Below are 19850 nucleotides of genomic sequence, written 5' to 3' on the forward strand. Positions count from 1 at the left end.
AAATCTGGCTCTTTTTTCATTTATTCATTAATTAATTTATTTTGAACGTTGACACCTCAAATTCTCAAATAAAGAAAATAAAACCAACACAATGATTTGGAAATAATAAACCTGTCTCTGCAAGGTTAACCTAAATATGACAAAATGTAGATGCAGTCTGTCTTTGTTTTTAATGTGTATTTGTATGTTCTGTTGTGTGTTAATAAACTTTATAATTAAATAACTTCAGTTAGTGTGTTTGATCGAGGGGTCTTAAGGGGGATCTGGCTGGTTTTTTTTTTTTTTTTGTCCCCCTTTTATACCATCTTTATAAACCGTTGTCGATTTCCACTCCTATCTCAAATATGTTTTTCCAATTAGACAATCGATACAAAGAGCCAATATTTGTTTTTAAAAAAAGTACAATTTTGAACAAATTAAAATTGGAAATTTATCTTAAGTCCTATATATTTTTTATAATAAAAACAAAATGCTTTTTTTTTTTGTAGAGTCAGGTTAGAGAATTCAAAGTGTTTTTATTTTTATTATTCTTCTCTAGCAAATCATAAACTGGTATTAAATGGCAATGCAGATTTACTTGGAGGCTTTCTCCATGAGAGGATTTGTCATAAAAGAATACTATTTTTTCTTTTTACAGAGTCAATTATCTAAAGTATTATATAACCAAAGTTTTCTGAAAACGAATACAGCAGAAAAAACGTCAACATTCTTTCCTTCTAGCTTGAACTTCCTAGTTTTCTGTTATCGCGAGACAACGCGTTTTATCGCGAGATTTCAGACCTCAATCGTCGGTAAATGAAAGCCTCCATCTTAGAGCGCGACAGCGGAGAAGAGCAGCAGAGATGGCAGATTATAGCAGCGTGGCTCCCCCGTCCTCTAACGCTGGAGGTGGAATGAACGACGCTTTCAAAGACGCTCTGCAGCGAGCAAGACAGGTAAAAAGCACCATCATATGAGTAAACTTATAAAAACGTCGAAATAGCAAAGAATAACGCGAGTTTCGTTGATTTATTTGACGCCGAGAGCACGGCTGGCTAAGCTAAAGCTAGTTAAAGATGATGACTAACGTTACGCCTCACTGCCAGATAAAACCAGATGGTATTGTTAATGCGAGAATAGCTCAGTGCACAGATAATAAAATAATATAATATAATTACAAGAAGCAATTCAACTTCTGAAAATGAACGAAGCATTAAGGTAAACGTAAACGCGCTCCTTTGTTGGTCCGACTTCCGGACATGATGTAGGCCGCAGGCGGCGTGCCTCACCAGACGCTCCAAATCTAACATTCAAATAATGATTTTTAATCCTATGTTTATTTTTTTTCTTTATGCGAAGATTGCAGCGAAGATCGGCGGAGATGGCGTTACGACACCCCCAACCAACGAGTTTGGCTACGGAGGCCAGAAAAGGCCCCTGGAGGACGCTGGTGGGTATTTTCCCATGCCTAACCTGAATATCGGTCAGTGGCTCAAAATCCATCTCAGTGCTAGTTTTCATTATTAATACTTGTGTGTTTTTAGTTTTGCACCGATTGCATTGCTTCACCTCTATAATAACATTTCCAACCCAGTGTTATGGCTTAACACGAGCTTATATAACATTAAATGTATGTTCCTGCAATATGCAGGTTGTGGCATGTTTATAATGTTTGTGTGTTTTTATTGCTGTTTGGAGTCTGTGACTGTAAATGTATCTTTATTGTCATTTAGTGACTGAACATGGATTCAAGGTTATGCTTAAGGGTAAATGCTTTTTAGTGAGCAATAAAAGTGACCACTTGAAATGAAAAAGTTGTTGCAATAATACAATACTACCCACCAACAAAATATCTCTAGTTGAATGCACAAAATTAAGTAGGGAAGTAAACTTGAATTAACGTGGGTAATTACTAATGGTATTGCTTAATTGACGCCAACCCTTGATTTTCTGTGTGGTACAGTCAATCATACTTTTACTAAAAGTTTGACTAATGAATATCTAAATCAAGTATCTTACTGGGCTGTGTCCACAGAGGTTCCTAGTTTATTTGTGGGAGTTGCAGAGGCACAAAATCTTAGTTTTGAACCTGATTTAAGTCATTGGGTTTTTAACAAAACATCCACATTTTGTCTGGGGCATCTCCACAGTTTTGCAAGCTTCACAATAATAAGCCGTGAATTATTTTTTTTTTAAACGCAGCCCCGCAGCAGCTTTCTCGTCGCTTACTTGTAAACACATGCAGACTATAGTGAGACAGCAACTGACATTTAGTTGGTAGTTGGTACAGTTGATATGTCGTTAGGCAGCTTAAATAAGTCATAGCTTTTAATAGAAAAAAGTTTCACAGTAACAAAAGTTTGGCTCCACAATATTCTCTGAATTGAAAATGAAATTAACTTTACTGCGGTTTAATGTGGTGCTACGGCTCTGCAGACATTGCATGATGCTGTCTTGTTTTGTGGTGTTTCTAGTGTAAAATACTTCCACACAGCGGACATGTTTAGATGAAAAGTTTGTTAGCTGTTAGCTACAGTGCTGCTAACTCAGCCCTCATGTTGTAGCTGGCTGCAAACTATGAACTGGATTTCCTGAATGTGAGGCGGGTCTTATTACTCTGGGTTCATGAGACACGCCGCCGTTCAGGAAATCCATTCCATAGTTTGAAGCCAACATGCATCATGGATCGGAAATCTCTGCAGGTGGATCGAAAAAAATCTGATGCGTAAATTATGCTGGTATCGGAGGCTGATACTGGATCGGATTGGCCCATCCCTACTTCTAACGCATAGCTATCAGCTCCGTTATCAAAGTCACCAAAAGTTAAAGGGACTAAGTTTTTGCCAAACTTAAAGACAGACTGCAGGTGAGAGCACCAATCAGTGTTTCCTGAACTATTTTCCAAAGTGGACACCCTGGCACTCTAACCAAAGGTGATGACGTGTAATAAATTATTAAACATCTACATATATGTGTTTGCATGTGACCAATTCACTGAAGCCAAGGGAGATACCAGAACTGATGTACCGTCACCCGCTTGTACCGTCACCCGCTCCTCCTGCACCGTGCATCAACCTCCCCACGAGCTTCGTATCTAACCTTGATATTGAATGTTACCGTATTCGGAGCCTCGTCATCATCGTACGGAAATGTCCATCTTGTGCGTTTGATTAAATTCAAGCTCAGAGAAAGAGGGTGTGCTTTGATGAGAACACACAGCCTGTTTGTCTCTCACGGTGAGAGAGGCTGTTTCTGCTACTTTACGTTTTACAATTAAACAATATTAACACTAAAAGATTAATATTTACATGCCCCAGATTTTAGCAAAGTTGTGCGTCTCTATTTAACTTTTTTTTTTTACCATAATCTCACCAATTTCTCTGAGAGCCTGTTTCAAGTGTGCACAGTTTATCATAATTATCTGTTAAATTCTACACGTTGTTTTAGCAATAACAAGGTGTTGTGGCTGTTACGATGAGCTAAAATGATTTGGGTTTAGAACCATACCGAGGTAACTATTGTGATAAATGTAATTTAATAAATGATCACATATGGAAAAATAAATGGTGTTTAATGACTAGATGAGCTGAAGTCCTGTAAATATAATCCCTTTGAATGGAATAATCATTTTAGAGTAGAAATCTGTCAGTCGGGCCACAAAAATTTTGTTTTTAAATTAATTTATACTTGTCAAAGGACTTCCTTTGCTATAATTTTTCAAACTATATTTGATAGCCTCTCAATTTAAAACACTGAAATGACATAAAGGTAAACTGCAGAAAAGTTGTTCCAAACTCTTCTCTGCCTTTACAGTGCCGTTCGTCTTGATGGTGCTTAATTAAAGAACACTACTGTGGATTGAGCATGCATCAGGATACTATACTTTGTACTTTTATTAAGGTCACGTACACAGTATACTGTGTATACTAAGGTCTTGTGCTCTGTAAACTCTACATGAAAACCTTTTGAGAAATTACCTGTATGCAGGAAGAAGCCCTCAAATGTGTGGTAATCGGGGGTGGGGTGCTTGGGGAAACCGCTAGATGCAGAAAAAATTTCAATCAAAATGTATCTATTTTTCTTTAATCCCTGCCTTAAATACGGTGCAAGTGCCTCGCTTGCAAAGTCTTGACGAGGAGGAGATTGAGGAAGTTCCACTCGAGCAGCTTATGAAAGAGTTTGCTACTCATTAGCTTGGAACCTCCAAGTAGGCCACAAGATGTCTGACTTGAGAACATTTGTATATATTAAATTTTGTATATAGTACAATTGTAAAGGTTGCGGACAACCACATTCCGTCAAGAGGTCCGCTGGACAACCTGGAGAAATTCTTATTCCTGCCCCCGAGATTGTCGTGCTCGGTTTCATAGGAGTAACTTGAGATGATAAAATGAGAATGTTTCAGCCGTGTATGCATCCTTCATATAAACTGTTTCAAATTCAAATAGCTTTTTAAACACCCACCCATTTTTAATATTTGTTAAAATTGTTTCCAGGCTTAAGAGCGCTGGTTGTGCATATTATCAGTACTTATCTTGTTTATTATGTCGTCTTGTCACAGATCAACCAGAGACAAAGAAAGTCGCTACAAATGATGGTAAATGGTTTTAAATCTTTTTGCCACAAGCAACTAGCCAACATTTGTATCATTAAGTTTTATTGTCTCTATTTTTTGTTAAATGTGCTGTTTATTTTCAGCCTTTGCAGCTATGGGAGGAATGGGTGGCCCCCAAAGGTAGATTTTAAATATTTGTTTACCAATCACACTTTGTGGTGTTTGTTGCTTTCATGTTGGTGATAATCTTGTCATTTCCAGGTCAATGTCAGAAGACTTCAAGGTTCCAGATGGGATGGTTGGATTCAGTGAGTTTGTTATTTTCTGGTTAAATACTCATTTTGATTCCTTGATACTTACCATTTTTTATTTTTTAGTTATTGGAAGAGGAGGAGAGCAAATATCGCGGATCCAGCAGGAGTCCGGGTGTAAAATACAGATTGCTCCTGGTAAGTTTGCATTTCAGTGTTTCCCCTACCATTATACAGGTGGGGTGCCCCACCCCGTCAACAGAACTGAGCACCCCACCTACCAAACTGAACTTGCCCACCCCCACCCGGAACCGACATATCACTAAGGTAGCGGCACAAAACACAGGCTCTCTAGCTAAAAAGCCCAAGGCAGCACTCACATTGCCTCTTCCCTCATGTTGAACACCCCCCGCCCCCGACTGTTAGTACAAGCTGTGCTCAGACATGTCTCATTCCCTCATATCAGCAAAAATCATAAATGAGATGAGCACCCCGCCATGGCAAGCTAACTAGGGGAAACACTGCATTTATTGGAAACGGAGCAAAAATGTTTATTTGATGGATTTAGATCTTGTCCACATGGAAACAAGGCATGGGTGTGTGGAGCTTGCATTCTGCATATGAAATGTAAATGCAACAGATGGTGCTTAAAGCGCTCCGGTCAGAGGCCGGATGTCCGACTTGGGAGACAGCCCAAGCTGACAGCTCAATTTCAAGCGCGTTACAGCGAGAAGCTGCAACCTCTCCACACACGCACACCATCGCCACCACCGTTAAACACGTAAATAACCTCCCCCCTCCTTTCTGACGGAGGCTCAATGTTATTTGTCAAGCACCAAATAATCTACAGGGAAAATAAGAAAAAGACGCGGAAGTTGAATGAGTTCAGTGCGTGATAAAGTCGGCGAGAGTGGGGGTGATGAAGAGGATGATCATTAGAAGAGGAAGAGTGGACCGAGCCCTAGTGTGACAGCGCAGAGGAGGGGGTCCAGAACCAAGCATCAGTTCTGAGCTCTGGAGAATGTGGAAGACAAAGATGATGAGAAGGAGGATGTGGAAGTTGACCCAGAAGGCAGACTAATGAAGGAAAATAGACTTTAAATTTTTTTTTTAAAGTAAAATAAATATTTTGTCAATTAAAAAATAATAATGTAGAGATTTTAAACAAAAATCCTACAAGCATTAAAATAAAAATCATTTAAATTAGATCAGCTTAAATAAGATGGTTGATTTTTCCCTCTGAGGATCATAATTAAATAAAGTTCAGTGTTTCCCGTAGATAACTTGCCATGGCAGGGCGCTCATCTCTTCTGTGATTTTTGTCCGGGGGGGTGACGGGGGGACGGAGACTCGTCCAAAGCTGCGCAGCGCGCTGTTTAAACCAACAGTTTTAGAGGAGGGGTAGGGGACACAAAGGCAGCCGTGTGCTGTATGCGCTGACAGTTTTTTTTTTTTTTTTTTTTGGGTGGGGGGAGAGACAGACGCACATATGAGCCGTGCGCTGGTTGTACCGACAGTTTTCGAGTAGCTGGGGTGCATTCAGCGTGAGGGTTCAGCATGAAGGAAGAGGCTGCCTTTAGCTTTTTAGCTGGTGCACCTGCATTGCGAGTCGCTAGTTTAGCGTTACGTCAGTGCAGACAGGTGGGTGGGGTTCGGTTGGCGGGGCGCCCCGCCCCGCTTGTATAATGGTTGGGGAAACACTGAAGTTAAAGTTGACCATCTAATTCAAAAATAATGAGCTGCATGCATTCAGCTGGGAGCTGCAAGATAAAGAACAAAGATCAGTTCATTGTGAAATAATTCTTTAGATTACTGTACTGTATCTCTACAAAACTGATTCACAGCTGCTGATGACTTCATTGTTCTTTTCATGGCTGTGATGCTGGTAAGGGACATGTCCCCCTCACATTTAAAAATATTTTTTGGACCCTCCACACACACACATTTACCATGAAATAGCAGTTCACCCAGCACTGTTTGCATTTCTTTGTGAACAAATCTTTCCACTTGATTAATAGAAGAATGGTCAAAGCACTAAAAGTTCACTCTGGGTTTTCAACAACACTCTAGACTGTCTTGGTAGGGGACACTCATCTCTAAGGGGGGGTTTTGTGGACAGGGTGGGGGGAGGAGGGGGAGACGCTTCTGTGTGGCATGCTATTTTAATGCTACATTAGTGCTGGCAGTTGTCAACCGGGGTGGGGGTGTTGGAATGCTTGAGGTGAGTCGAATGTGCTCTATTCACACAAGGAGAGCTGTTGGTCAGGCTACTTATTGCTCTCTAAAATGGTTATTGAATCAAGTTACTTATGTAGGTAAACATAGATGAGGGACCTTTGAGGAAAGTCTCTTTATGTCTACAGATCTTCCTTTTTATTTTGTAGATAGCGGTGGAATGCCAGACCGATCTGTTACACTAACAGGATCTCCAGAATCAATCCAGTAAGTGTCGACGCCTTCTTTACAAGCTATATAAAGGTGAAAATGTTGTGTGCATTTAAACTTTCTGAAAACCTATTAATCCCTCTTACTCCATTGACTCTCTGTCAAATTTACAATAGAATTCAAAATCTTACTTCTAACCTACAAAGCTCTCAACAACCTAGCTCCATCTTTTACAGTAGTCCCTCGCCACTTGGCGGTTCGTTTATCAGTCTGCAGTCTCTGCTCAAAGCCGCTTCAGATCTGATGTTCAGGAAATAAGAAGTTGCATGGATTAATTTATCATAACTCTGATTTGGCTTGGTCAGTCGACACTATTTAAAAACTAGTGTGTAGCTTAATGTCTGTACTTTTGACACAAATTCAAATGGAATTGCTGAAATCCATGCTGCATTTATGACCCGAACTGCCGCTCCAACAGAGCCAGCCAGACCTTCAGCTATCCACCGGCTTGCTTTTCTACGACCCGCCTTCCTGTTAGTAACTGATCAAGACAACGCGAGCTTTAGTGTGATTGGATGTCGGTGTTTACCCTACCACTATACAAGCGGGGTGCCCCGTCAACAGAACCGAGCCCCGTTTACCGAACCCAACAACCTGTCGGCACTGACGTAACACTAAGGGGCCGTTTACACGGCGTGTATTTGAGTGCATCCGCAGCTTTCTCGCTGCGGTTCTGCTGTTCATTTACACGACACCAGTGACCCCCCTCTTTGAATCCAGAGGTTTCTGAACCCACCTTCCAGAGTGAAGGTTTTTCACTGACCCCCCGCTGATAATGTAAACATCTCCCGCTGAGGCTTTGTTTCGAACTACATGCACGCACGTGTGGACAGACGCTATATTTCTGTCAGCATGGCGGCGGACACAGTGCTTTCAGAACTACGACTGATGAATATATTTTTAATCTCGTAGTTGATCTACGTCAGATTCCAGGGGCTGTGACCGACATCTGTGTTGCAAGAGACACCAGTCGGATCCAGTTCTAATGTTGCCGTTTATAGAACGAGGCACGCGCACACGTCACGCTGCACTATAACATACTAAACAATAAGTTTAATAATAATAAACAGTATTTGTCTTTAGTTTGAAATATATAATGAAGCTCTCTGAGCTAAGTTAAGCTATCTGGACATTATGTAATTCAAATTATGTGATTAAAATGATGCTAAACATATTGCATGCTATTAATGTTGAAAATGAAGACATCAGGTTTAATTTTTATTTATTCAACACCACAAACTAGGAATGTGCGATATGGCATAAAATTCATATCACAATATGTATTGTGAAGGATAGCAATAACGATATATCGAGATATGTTTTTGGTATAAAACTTGCTAAAAAAAAAGCATAGGGTGTCCTTTTGCCATCATATATTTTGAATTAAGAAAATTCTACTACTAGGTCCAGAGTTTTTAAATAATAAACAAATCAAGTATTAGGCTTCTTTCTTGTAGTACAGTACAAAATATATCAAATGTAGTTTTAGCCTTATGTTTTAAACAAAAAATTATGTCAACTCTTAACAGTTTCCAGTCTTCTCACTTAAGAAATGAACAGCAACAGAGCAGCATTTTACACTGAAACACTTCACCCTCCAACCCTCTAGTGGGCGACTCCTGCTTTAATGGAGAGTTGACACAAAATGAGTGTGTGGCTTTGACCAGAGGGTCTCGCAGTAAAATCACACAACACAGCGTTCTTTTCACAGATCAGAGAGCAGGTTTCTCTAAAATGACCAACGCTTACTTTAACTTTCGATGTGGAAAAAAAAACCTTTCAACGGAACACAGCGTTTTGCGCATGCGTCAGAATACGGCAACGCTACGGCAAGCCGGCTGTAGTTAGCTTGTAGCTTCGCTACTTGGCTCTCAAAGAAAAGACTTTAATGCCACTTTCGCACATTTTTCAGCTAAAAAAAAGTAACAATTAAACTGACGGTTCTGATTTTACTTCAGACACAGCGTTACTGCGGTTAGCCGGTAGAAGACAGATCTCTATCATAGGCTAAATTTCTATCGTTTCTACCGTGTCCCATTTATATCGTGCATTCCTACCACAAACTGTATGTCACACAAACACTGATAATTAAACTGAACACACGATTAAAAACACGTTAACTGTAAACTGCATTAATGAACTGGTCTCTTCCTCTGTTTTCATCCTGGATGTCCCACGTTGTCCATCTGGCTCGTTCAGGCTGTCACTCCTTTGATTAATGCAGCTTAAAACATTCAATAGATTGAATAAAAGAACCAAGGGGAATTTTAAATAAATAAGTTCATCCAACATCTCTCTCTTCGACTTCCTCCTGCACTGCACCTGGGCCGAGCCTCGTTCAGAACCGGTCCGCCTGGTGGGAGGACAGCTTCTTCTTCTTTCAGGAAAAAATAAAAACTCAGTTGGATGTTTTGTGACCGAAGTAAACACAAGCAAACGTTATTAAGAACGTTGATTTATTTGCCTGCTGTAAAACAGCTACTGATTATCACGGAGTAAAGTCCGACATCTTCGACTCTGTTCTGGTCCACTCAGCGACCGATGTGGAGCTGTTAGATGATGCGGTCCCGCTTGGCGTCAAATCTGTCGACTCATCCACAATCCAGCCAAAATCCAGCTTTAACTTGTTATGTTGTTGTTAGCTGAAGTTTTAGCCCAGAGGAAAAGAGCGTGCCCAGGCAGCACGCATGCGCAATAGGTGAAAGTACAAAATTCACAACGCCATCTAATGACCCGGCATGGTAACTACAGCAGATTCGGGAGCGCGGGGGGGGATTCATCCAGGATGCATGTAAACACAAAATCCGACCGTGTCAACGCAAATCTTTTCCTCTAATTAACATACGAAAAAACCTACGTTTCCCCCCATCGTGTCCGTGTAAATAGGGCCTAAACTAGCGTCTCTGTCGTCCGTCTCACACACCCTGCTCTAAAACTAAAACTGTCAGTTCAAAAAGCGTGGCTGTCTCTGTGTCCCCCACCCCCCTCTAAAACTGTTGGTTTAAACAGCGCTCTGCAGTTTAGGACGAGTCTTCATCCCCCCTCCCCGAACAAAAATCACGGACGAGATGAGCGCCCCGCCGTGGCAAGTTATCTAGGGGAAACACTGGATGTAATCCTTGTTGAGGCGGACCCCGTCTTGCTGGAAAGCTGGCCCCCGGCTGGAGCGCTGTGTGTCCGCGCGTGTGTTCATAGACGCCGAGGAGAGAAATTATGGAGGACAAAACGAAACCCAATCATATTAACGCACGTTAAAATAATTGTCAACATTAACTATTTGCTGCGTTAATACGATAACGCATAAAAATAAACTACTACTACTTGTACTACTATTCCTACTTCACGGTTTTTCACTTATCGCGGGGGATCTGTAGCCCCGCGATAAATGAGGGACTACTATATTACAGATCTTATTTCATATTTTCCTAACAGAGTTCTTTTGATAAACTGAATTAAATGTAGTTCAGAATTTTGTTTTATTTATTTATTTTTGTCTCCATCAGGACTGCAAAGAGGTTATTAACAGAAATAGTAGAGAAGGGACGTCCAGCTCCCGTGTTCCACCACAACGAAGGCCCGGGAATGACTGTTCAGGAAATCATGGTGCCTGCTACTAAAGCTGGCCTCGTCATCGGAAAGGGAGGAGAAACCATCAAAAGCCTTCAGGTGAGGGTTTGATCCAAGGACGAGGTGCCAACGTAGGGGACTGAAGTCCAGAATACACTTACTGATTTATGCGTTTTGTCTTAATTTTAGGAGCGAGGTGGGGTTAAGATGGTCATGATTCAAGATGGACCTCAAAACACGGGCGCAGACAAGCCACTTCGCATTTCAGGAGATCCCTTTAAAGTTCAGGTGAGTCATCTTGCGGCTTGTGTGCTCATTGGGGACACGTTATTAAAAGATTTACTTTTTGTCCTAGTGAGGGCACAAATCAAGTAGCATGCTTTTTGTCCAAGATGTAAATAGATTTTCTTTGTTTTTCAGCAAGCCAAAGAGATGGTGATGGAGCTGATCAGAGACCACGGCTTCAGGGAGCAGAGGGGCGAGTATGGCTCAAGGCTCGGAGGAGGAGACAGCTTAGATGTGAGTAGTCATTACATCGTTTTACCACTTTTAACAACATGATTTTGATCCCCAATTTATTTTTATGCCATTTCAGGTTCCAGTCCCACGGTTTGCTGTAGGAATTGTTATTGGCAGGAATGGAGAAATGATCAAGAAAATCCAGAATGACACAGGAGTCAGAATTCAGTTTAAACCAGGTGAGCTAATACACTGAATAATCTGAAAGCTGCTCAGGGTGTTTGGTCTATGATGAAAATTCATGCACCACGCTGACAAGCTGATGCATAACCCCCAACCACAACCAATCTGAGACCTGAACGCAATAATACAGTACAATATTTAAAATATGGTAAATTACGCACAGGTTTAGTGATTTAAAGTTATGGTGTTTTGGTAATTTCTAATTACCATTTTTGTTCCAGATGATGGCACCACACCCGACAGGATAGCACAAATCATGGGTCCGCCAGACCAGACTCAGCATGCAGCAGAGATAATCACTGACCTGCTGACGAGCGTTCAGGCTGGAGGACCCCCAGGACATGGGGGTGGCAGAGGGCGTGGTCGTGGGCAGGGCAACTGGAACATGGGCCCTCCCGGTGGCCTGCAGGAGTTTACCTTCACCGTCCCAACCATGAAAACTGGTCTGATCATTGGAAAAGGTAAGTGGTACCTTTTTTACTTTTAATAAACGTGCGTTTATTATAAAAGAAAAACTATGATTAATAGAAATGTATTGTGAAGCTAAACTTGAATGTTTGCGGACTTTCAATTAGGTGGTGAGACAATCAAGGGCATCAGCCAACAGTCTGGCGCCAGGATCGAGCTGCAGAGGAATCCTCCACCCAATTCTGATCCCAACTTAAAGATGTTCACAATCAGGGGCTCCCCTCAACAGATCGACTACGCCAGGCAGCTGGTGGAGGAGAAAATAGGGGTAAGATATTGAAAGTATTGTATATTACTGTCCATCCCGTTAAGACAAAAGAGTTGGACAATAGGGTTGGGCGACATCTTGAGATTTAAAAAAAAAAAAATTGAGAATTTCATACTGCTCAAGGTGTTTGGTCTATGATGAAAATTCATGCACCACGCTGACAAGCTGATGCATAACCCCAACCACAACCAATCTGAGACCCGAGCACAATGATGCAGTGGAATATGCTGAAAACCAGTCCTGACAAAAGGTCAGCACTACAAATCCACTACAAGTGGAGTATGAAGCTGCAGCTTCGACTGACTTCAGCTCCTTCCCTGAAACTAACCACGGTACTAAACCAATTTAGCTGTGCTGTGCCTTGAGAGGAACTGTGAGAGGTAGAGTGACTTTATTAAAGCAGTGGCTTATATCGCTAAAGACAAGGTCCCAATCTCAACTGTGAAACAAGATGGCTAAAGACAACAAGGCTAGCTAACATGAAGGCGACACAGCTGAAGAGATTTATTTAATATATGTAAATAGTTAATTTTTAGTCTTTATTTTGTACAGTTACAACTGTTTGTTAATAAATGTGCCTGTGGGACAAAGCTTTGACTCAGAAATATATTTTTATTACTTTACGGAAAGAAAAATATCAAGATATGTATCGTATATAGACATTCATCTTAAAATATTGAGGTATTAATTTTGGTCCATATCACCCAGCCCTATAAAATGACCTTAATTTACTGAGTTGTTTTATTTGTTTATTTCAGGGTCCGGTTACTCCAATGGGTGGCCCACATGGTCCACCTGGTCCACATGGCGGACCAGGCCCACATGGCCCTCCGGGACCACCAGGTCCTCCAGGGGCTCCAATGGGACCTTACAACCCCGGACCATACAACCAGGGGCCTCCAGGACCACAGTAAGCCCAGTCACATTTAAAGTTTATTGTAAATATTCTGTAGAATTGAAGGAAATGGACAGCTGATGGTTTATTTTTTCCAACAGTGGCCCTCCTGCTCCTTATCAACCTCAAGGATGGGGCAATGGGTATCCCCACTGGCAGCAGGGACAACCTGATCCAAGTGAGTATTTGCAAGTCTCAACCAAATACAGCAGTCTCTCACCTCTTCGCTGTTTACTTTCGCGGACTCGCTCTTTTGTGGGTTTTTCAAAGTAAGATTGGACAAGACAGACAACTGGCTGATTGATGGATGAGCCGCATGGATTAAACTTTTTAAAAAAAAATATTTTAAATGATTTAGCACTTGCTGCACCTGTGTGCAGCCCGCAGCTGCAGAGAGAAGCTCCCTCCTACAGCATGTCATGATCTTCGCTCTCTGCCAGCGATTGCAGCGGAGAAGTGGACGTGGCCGAGAGCGGAGATCATGACATGCTGCGCTCTTTTAGAGGGGCTGGGAACAGAACCCCCGTGATAAACTGGACTACTGTATTCTAAACAAAATGTTAATCTAAAACAGCTAGAAGCACTGTTTATATCTACACATATTTTCATTTAATAAAACTTATCTTTGTCCAGATAAAGCAGCAGCTGATGCCAACGCTGCAGCGTGGGCTGCCTACTACGCTCAGTATGGCCAGCAGCCGCAGCCCTCGATGACTCCAGCCAGCGGAGCTCCAGGAACGGCTCAGCCCAACGGCCAAGGTGGGTGCTCTTTAAAGAGGGGGCGCATAGGAACGCGTAGTTGACTAGAGTCAGGCCTGTTGGTGTTTCCGACTGAAGGCAGCCTGAATCGTCCTAACTTTTTAATGACTTTGCTTTGCAGGTGGAGGACAAACAGCTGGGACTAACTCACTAATTGCAAGTGCTGTTTTTTTTAACAGGTGATCCACAGGCTCCAGGTCAGGGTGGACAGACAGATTACACCAAGGCCTGGGAGGAATATTACAAGAAAATGGGTATATAAATGTAGTTTCAGTGTACACTTGTTAAAACAAGTCAGTCTAAACAGTCACAGGGCCATAAATCTGCTTCTTTTTCAGGTCTGGGTTTTTGTTGGCTTGCTGTTTGTTCAGTGTGCCTGCACTTGTTTTGACATTTGATACCTGTGCTGTTTAGACTGCAACATTTCAATTATCTCCAGGACTGCGCTGTTGACTGAATCACCTTTATAAGCTTAAAAGTTGCTTGTTGTTGTTCATTGTAAGGATTTTATCTGAACTGATGACAGTTTTTGCCATGTGTCCCAGTTGTGTTGCTGGTACTGAAAGTGCAAGAAGTTTTATTTAATTAGCTTGTTTTATCTGTGACTTTATTATAAGATGTGATTTTATTTATTTTTATTTTTTAACATTATTCCGCACTTGGATGCATTAACATATTTTGCTTTCTTTGCTTTTTGCAGGTCAGCAGAACCAGCCACCTCAGGACTACACTAAAGCCTGGGAGGAGTATTACAAGAAACAAGGTTAGTACTCAGGAAATTAACCCCCCCCCCCTTTTCTTATTTTCTTTTTGTGAGCATTTAAGTAACATACATTTTATTTATTATTTTTTATTTAAAAACTACATTGTATATCCGAGTAGAATAATTTCCTTTTTAATTAGCTGCTTTTCAAGTGCATTTGGTCTTATCGAAGTTTAGAATCTGGGGGAAAAATTAGCTAGCCCCCTTTTAGGGCTGGACGATATCTCGATATTTAAAAAATATTGAGATAATTCCATACGCGATATAAGATGGGGCTACATCATCTATATCAATATTTCTACGTTGAGTTATAATTAGACTTGAAAATCCACGTTGTTGTTTTTCTTCCGTCTGCGCCAACTTCACGCGGCCCCTCCCTCGTTGAATACAAACCCAGCCCCTCACCTGCATGTGCTCCCCCAGCTTCCTGTTTCTCCGGGTGGGCGGGAGTTAACACAACAAGTAAACACAGGACAGGACATCAAAGTGCAGCTTTTAACTGCTGAGCAAAAAGAAAAACAGTAGCTGTTATTTGGAGATGGTTTGGATTTAAATTGTTAGATGAGCAGCAGAAAAATGTTTTCTGTAGACGATGCCGAAAACAAGTCCCTACAAAAAGTCGCCCCTACGACTCTTTTTCACCGTTTAAAAAAGCGCGTGGAGTATGAATCGTGTGTGAAACTGCAGCTCCGACTGTTGACTTCAGCCTCCTTCCCTGAGACGAACCACGGGTCCAAACTAATTGAGCTGCGTCTTTTGAGTGGAACAGTGACATGTAGCGCAACAATAATAGAGTAGTGGCTTAAATCACTAAAGAGACGGTCCCAGTTTCAACTGTGGAACAAGATGGCTAAGCTGTCACATGTCGCGCTACCTCTCGCTGTCCTCTCATAAGGCACAGCACGGCTAAATTAGTTTTGACCCGTGGTTTGTCTCTGTGAAGGAGGCTGAAGTCGACAGTCGAGCTACAGTTCAAACGCTAACTAATGTTGTGAAGGTGGTGCATATGAAGAGGATTATTATTTAATATATGTAAAAAAAATGTATTTTGTTTTACATTTCTTTTGTACATTTACAACTGTTTTTTTTATTTTATTTTTTTTATAAATGTGCCATGAAGATATTAATTTAGGTCCGTATTGCCCAGCCCTACAACCTTTTAAAATAAATGTTTAAGGGTGGTTGTCTCCACTCGCAGCCCTCTATGGTAGAGTTGCTGTTTTAACAACCACCCAAGAAAAAAGCAAAAGGTTTCTGACTCGCAACCCAAAGAGATGGGTGGTGGGTTCGTTCCCCTTCTTACAGCGTCTCCTGTCTCTAATTTTGTTGGATCTTCTAATAGTTAAGCGTGGAGTTTTTCCATGTTGGATTAGAAAGTGGCTACATGAAGATGAGTCCTGTTTTGATTTTACAGGGGCGTTCTCTTGTTTGGCTCTTTTTCTTAAGATTAAAATCAGTCTAAGATTAAAGTCATTCTCTATGGGATTGAATACTGAGGGATGTCGCGGCTGTTTCTACACCCCAATATATGATGAGCGGTTGAAATGTATGTACTTCATGTAGCCCTGTTCACACCTTGCATTAAAATCAATCCTGAGTGATCGGATAACTCCTAAACTATTGCGAACGACCTGAATACAAAGTTAGAGGTTTTCTAACCACCTTTGAAGGATGTCTGGACCGCTTATTTGTGAACGTTTGATAGTGTGAACGTAATGTGTCCCGAGCCTTGATGTAGGACCTGCTGAACTGACATAACCCCCGAAAAGCAGAATGGAGTACGCGTTTCTCTTGGTTTATGTTTGAATTTTTATGTGCATCATCTATGATAAAAGTAAATAATTTGCATAATTCATAACTAAAAGTGTACTGTATAATTTGTGATAAAGGGGTATAATCAGCTGTTTAGCTTTAACAGTTGAGTCTAGGGATGCACAATATTAGATTTTTGCCCGATATGTTAAAACTAATTTGACCAATACCAAATTTCTATATACGTTCCTTTGTCAGAACATAGCATCTTATTTAGGCTTATTTGCTACAAAAATTGTGCAACAGCTGTAAGAGCTGGTGACATATATTCAATAACACCATATGATATGCATACTTTAACTTATATTAAATGAAATGTGTTAAATGTTATTTATTAGTTTTAGTCACCTGTGATGCTGTCTCCCTTGTGGAGGCTTGTTCCAGGTTCCTAGCTTCAGTGTGGGATCCTCTGCACTCCTGTGCCATATCATGCTAATGGGGCTAACACGACGTCCAAATGTTTGTGGTAAAACTCACCCAACAAGTCGTGCTGTTAGCTTCTCAGTGACGTCGGAAATGACGGCTTGTAACTCGATAGCGTTACGTCGGAAAAATATCTCCGACGGGACGATGTAGCGAGGTTCAACATAGTCCATAAATCTTAGAAATTCGACATCCTCACAAATTAAAAATAAAACTTGCACACCGCCGTCATTTTGAATTTTCCTCTCCGCTGTGAGATCGGGTAGGCGCACGTGACATTGTCACGTTGTGCTGCCGCTGCAGGCAAAACCAGCACCTTTTATGTCTGCCGAGTTATTTTAATGGAATGTCCGATATTGAACTTTTAACGCTTGTATCGGCCGATAACATGCCGATAATATTGTGCATTCCTAGTTGAGTCAATTGTTTACATTCAATCACGACAAAGTACACTTCAGACAGTGTGTGGCAGATTTTGGTCGATAAAATAATCTGGATGTAAACAGAATCAAGGAGAAACTATGAATTTTGAGATGCTGGGTTGAAGATAATGTTCCCTCAATTGACTCCCAGGTGTCAATCAACACTCGGCATTGATTTGATTGCAAGGCCTGAACTTGGACTTTGTGTCTTTGATCAGAAGATTTGTCCTAGTCGCACATTCTTTAGGGTTTATTTCCAATTCTGATGCAGTCCTAGTTTAGAAGCAACGTACCTTTTTTATTTCTCAGTTGTATCAATTGTTTTCAACTCGTTGGCTTTACCAACTATTTGTTTTTGGGGCGTTTTGACTCTTCAGGCCAAGCTGCGCCTCAGCCCGCACCAGCTGCTGCAGCACCAGCCGCGCAGCCTGGAGGCCAGCCGGACTACAGCGCCGCCTGGGCCGAGTACTACCGGCAGCAGGCTGCTTACTACGGCACAGCCAACCCTCAGGCCATGGGTGGAGCGCCACAAGCCCCTCAGGTACACCCCCGTTAAGAATCTGCTCGTTATATTCTCTTAAACCACCATCTTTGTGTCATAACCTTCCTTCCTCAGGGTTTTACAGGGATCCAGTGACAACCACAGCCTCAAAAACTTAACCAAACTACTCTTTCCCCCTTTTTTTAGCTTTTTATTTTGGGAAGCTGAGTCCACTGTTTCTGCTGTTAACATGCAATGTATCTTCTATGTATTTCCTCTGCACAGGGCCAGTAATGTGAAGTGGACATAAAGTAAATGCTACATTGTCGAAACAAAATCCTTTGTTAAATGTTTGGATGCTGACGCCTTGATGAAGATCTTAAATTTCCTTGGTTTGAAAGTGTTTCACATAGATGGCAGATTACCCGGCGAACACGTCCTCTCTGATTTATTTCTTCTGTTTTTTGTTTTTTTTTGTTTGTTTGTTTTTTTTTCTTGTAAATGCTATGTTTTTAGTGAGGTAATTATACATACGGTCATTCCAGCCCTGTATCTACATTAAATGTGGTTAGAACTCCTGTTTAATAAACTGTAGACATTACAATGTAAATCATCTCAGTTTTAAAAATGCTATTATTGCCTGTTGTGTTTTTGCAATAAAACAAACTGAAACCTCCTGTGTTGGTAAGTTGGGGTGGTCCAATCCAAACGAGTTTAAATCAATGTGTTGTTTTTTTTTTTGTTTACCTGTTTGGGGAGGAGTTTGAAAAGTAGGTTGTGTGGGTTGAATTGTCCTAAAAAGTTGACAGAAGTTGTGCTGTCCTGTCTCTCTCCAACTGTTCATAAGGCTCTTAGAAATATGTGCGTGCTGTGATCCAGAACGGTTCAATTGTCCTCGCTGGTAGACGGTTTTCTTTGACACTTCCTGTTTTCTCTGACATTGCTGATTGTAGCAGTAGACACATTTGAGGTATCTGTACCGTATCGCGCATCAACTGTTGCTGTGGCTCTCTGCTTTTCGCCTGGTTTGCAGACATTGTTGAGCTAGTATGCACTGCATTTTCTTTGCATTGATAGTCACTTCCTCCACAGGCAAGTTTAGAAAAAGCGGTAAGCAGGTATCGTTGAACTTGTACCTCAGAAAATGTGGTTTCAAGAACTGTTGCATCATATTTTAGTGCTCTATATTTTTGTGCTGTTCTTTTTCCAGGGCAGTCAGGTAAATTGCCACTGTTCGATAAAAGAAAAATGTATTTCAAACACTTGCCCCTGTCCAATTTGTGTATAATTTTTATTTATGATGTTTTTTTACGTATAAAAACATTGCAAAAAAGTCGTTTTTGCTGTGCCCGTTTTGTTAGTGTTTATCCCATATGAAAACGTAGATTTCGTAGGGCCGGGGGTGGCTAAGCAGCCTCTTCATCCATCAGTTGAGCCCTCCTGTAATGTAAGTACAAAACTGAAAAGTAAACGTCGTGTGATGCTTTATAAACTGCAAAAATGTAGTGTTTTGTCAGAAATTGCAATCCCCCCATCCCCATTTTTTCTTTTAGGTAAGTATGAAAACGTTCTGAGGAGAGGCATAAATGAGACATGAATTCTTGTACCACGTTTCTGAGTCTTGTGACATTGCATTCGATTGTGTTGGTAGCATTTCAGGGCTGGTTTACTGAACTTCGGGGGTTTTGAATGTCTTATTGTTTCACTGCTGGTAGAATTGTTTTAGGGATCTGGTTTTCTGCGTTCCCAATATCTGCTCTGATTGCCATTGTTAGGTCATGTAAAAAAAAAAAAAAAAGCTATTTCATGCAATATTTTGATCGGAAAAGTCAACTCGTTTAATGCCAGTGTAGCATGCTTAGGTTTTTTTGCTCTTTACGTGTCCCGTATAAGCATGTGGAATGCTGGTAGACGGTATTTTCCTGACGGGGTTAAATGTCGACAGGCTGTTAAATGAACATCAGAACGATATTTGACTGCATTGTTCACTGATGGCAAACAGTACGGTATATCTGATCTTTGCAGTGTCATCCCAGACCTTGCACCTTAGGTTCTGCTGC

The 19850-nt window shown here is 41.2% G+C and overlaps 1 protein-coding gene across 2 annotated transcripts; it reads left to right on the forward strand.

Annotated features, from left to right (window-relative positions):
- Positions 1-796: 796 nt before the first annotated feature.
- On the forward strand, positions 797-18807 carry fubp1 (far upstream element (FUSE) binding protein 1). Of its 2 annotated transcripts, XM_037682391.1 has the most exons (20): positions 797-935; positions 1339-1462; positions 4541-4576; positions 4678-4714; positions 4796-4842; positions 4912-4983; positions 7170-7227; positions 10734-10896; positions 10987-11085; positions 11218-11316; positions 11393-11495; positions 11721-11960; positions 12075-12235; positions 12994-13145; positions 13232-13308; positions 13764-13889; positions 14069-14143; positions 14590-14652; positions 17687-17850; positions 18076-18807. In XM_037682391.1, exons 1-20 carry the CDS (start codon positions 843-845, stop codon positions 18082-18084), a joined length of 1998 nt encoding a protein of 665 aa, XP_037538319.1. In that variant the 5' UTR covers positions 797-842; the 3' UTR covers positions 18085-18807. The 2 variants fall into 2 exon arrangements, with proteins under 2 accessions (XP_037538319.1, XP_037538318.1); XM_037682390.1 differs by having other exon boundaries at positions 17687-18807.
- The last annotated feature ends 1043 nt before the right edge of the window (positions 18808-19850 follow it).

The sequence above is a fragment of the Nematolebias whitei genome, chromosome 9, assembly GCF_014905685.2.
Source record: "Nematolebias whitei isolate Nwh7 chromosome 9, NemWhi1, whole genome shotgun sequence".
Lineage (NCBI taxonomy): Eukaryota > Metazoa > Chordata > Actinopteri > Cyprinodontiformes > Rivulidae > Nematolebias > Nematolebias whitei.

What these genes read in the sequence shown, in the direction of transcription:
- fubp1 (XM_037682390.1), top strand. Translation starts at nt 843, where the DNA reads ATGGCAGATTATAGCAGCGTGGCTCCCCCGTCCTCTAACGCTGGAGGT. An exon ending in GGATCTCCAGAATCAATCCA is followed by an intron (nt 7,228 to 10,733) that starts GTAAGTGTCGAC and finishes TGTCTCCATCAG; the next exon opens with GACTGCAAAGAGGTTATTAA. An exon ending in GGAGTATTACAAGAAACAAG is followed by an intron (nt 14,653 to 17,686) that starts GTTAGTACTCAG and finishes TTGACTCTTCAG; the next exon opens with GCCAAGCTGCGCCTCAGCCC.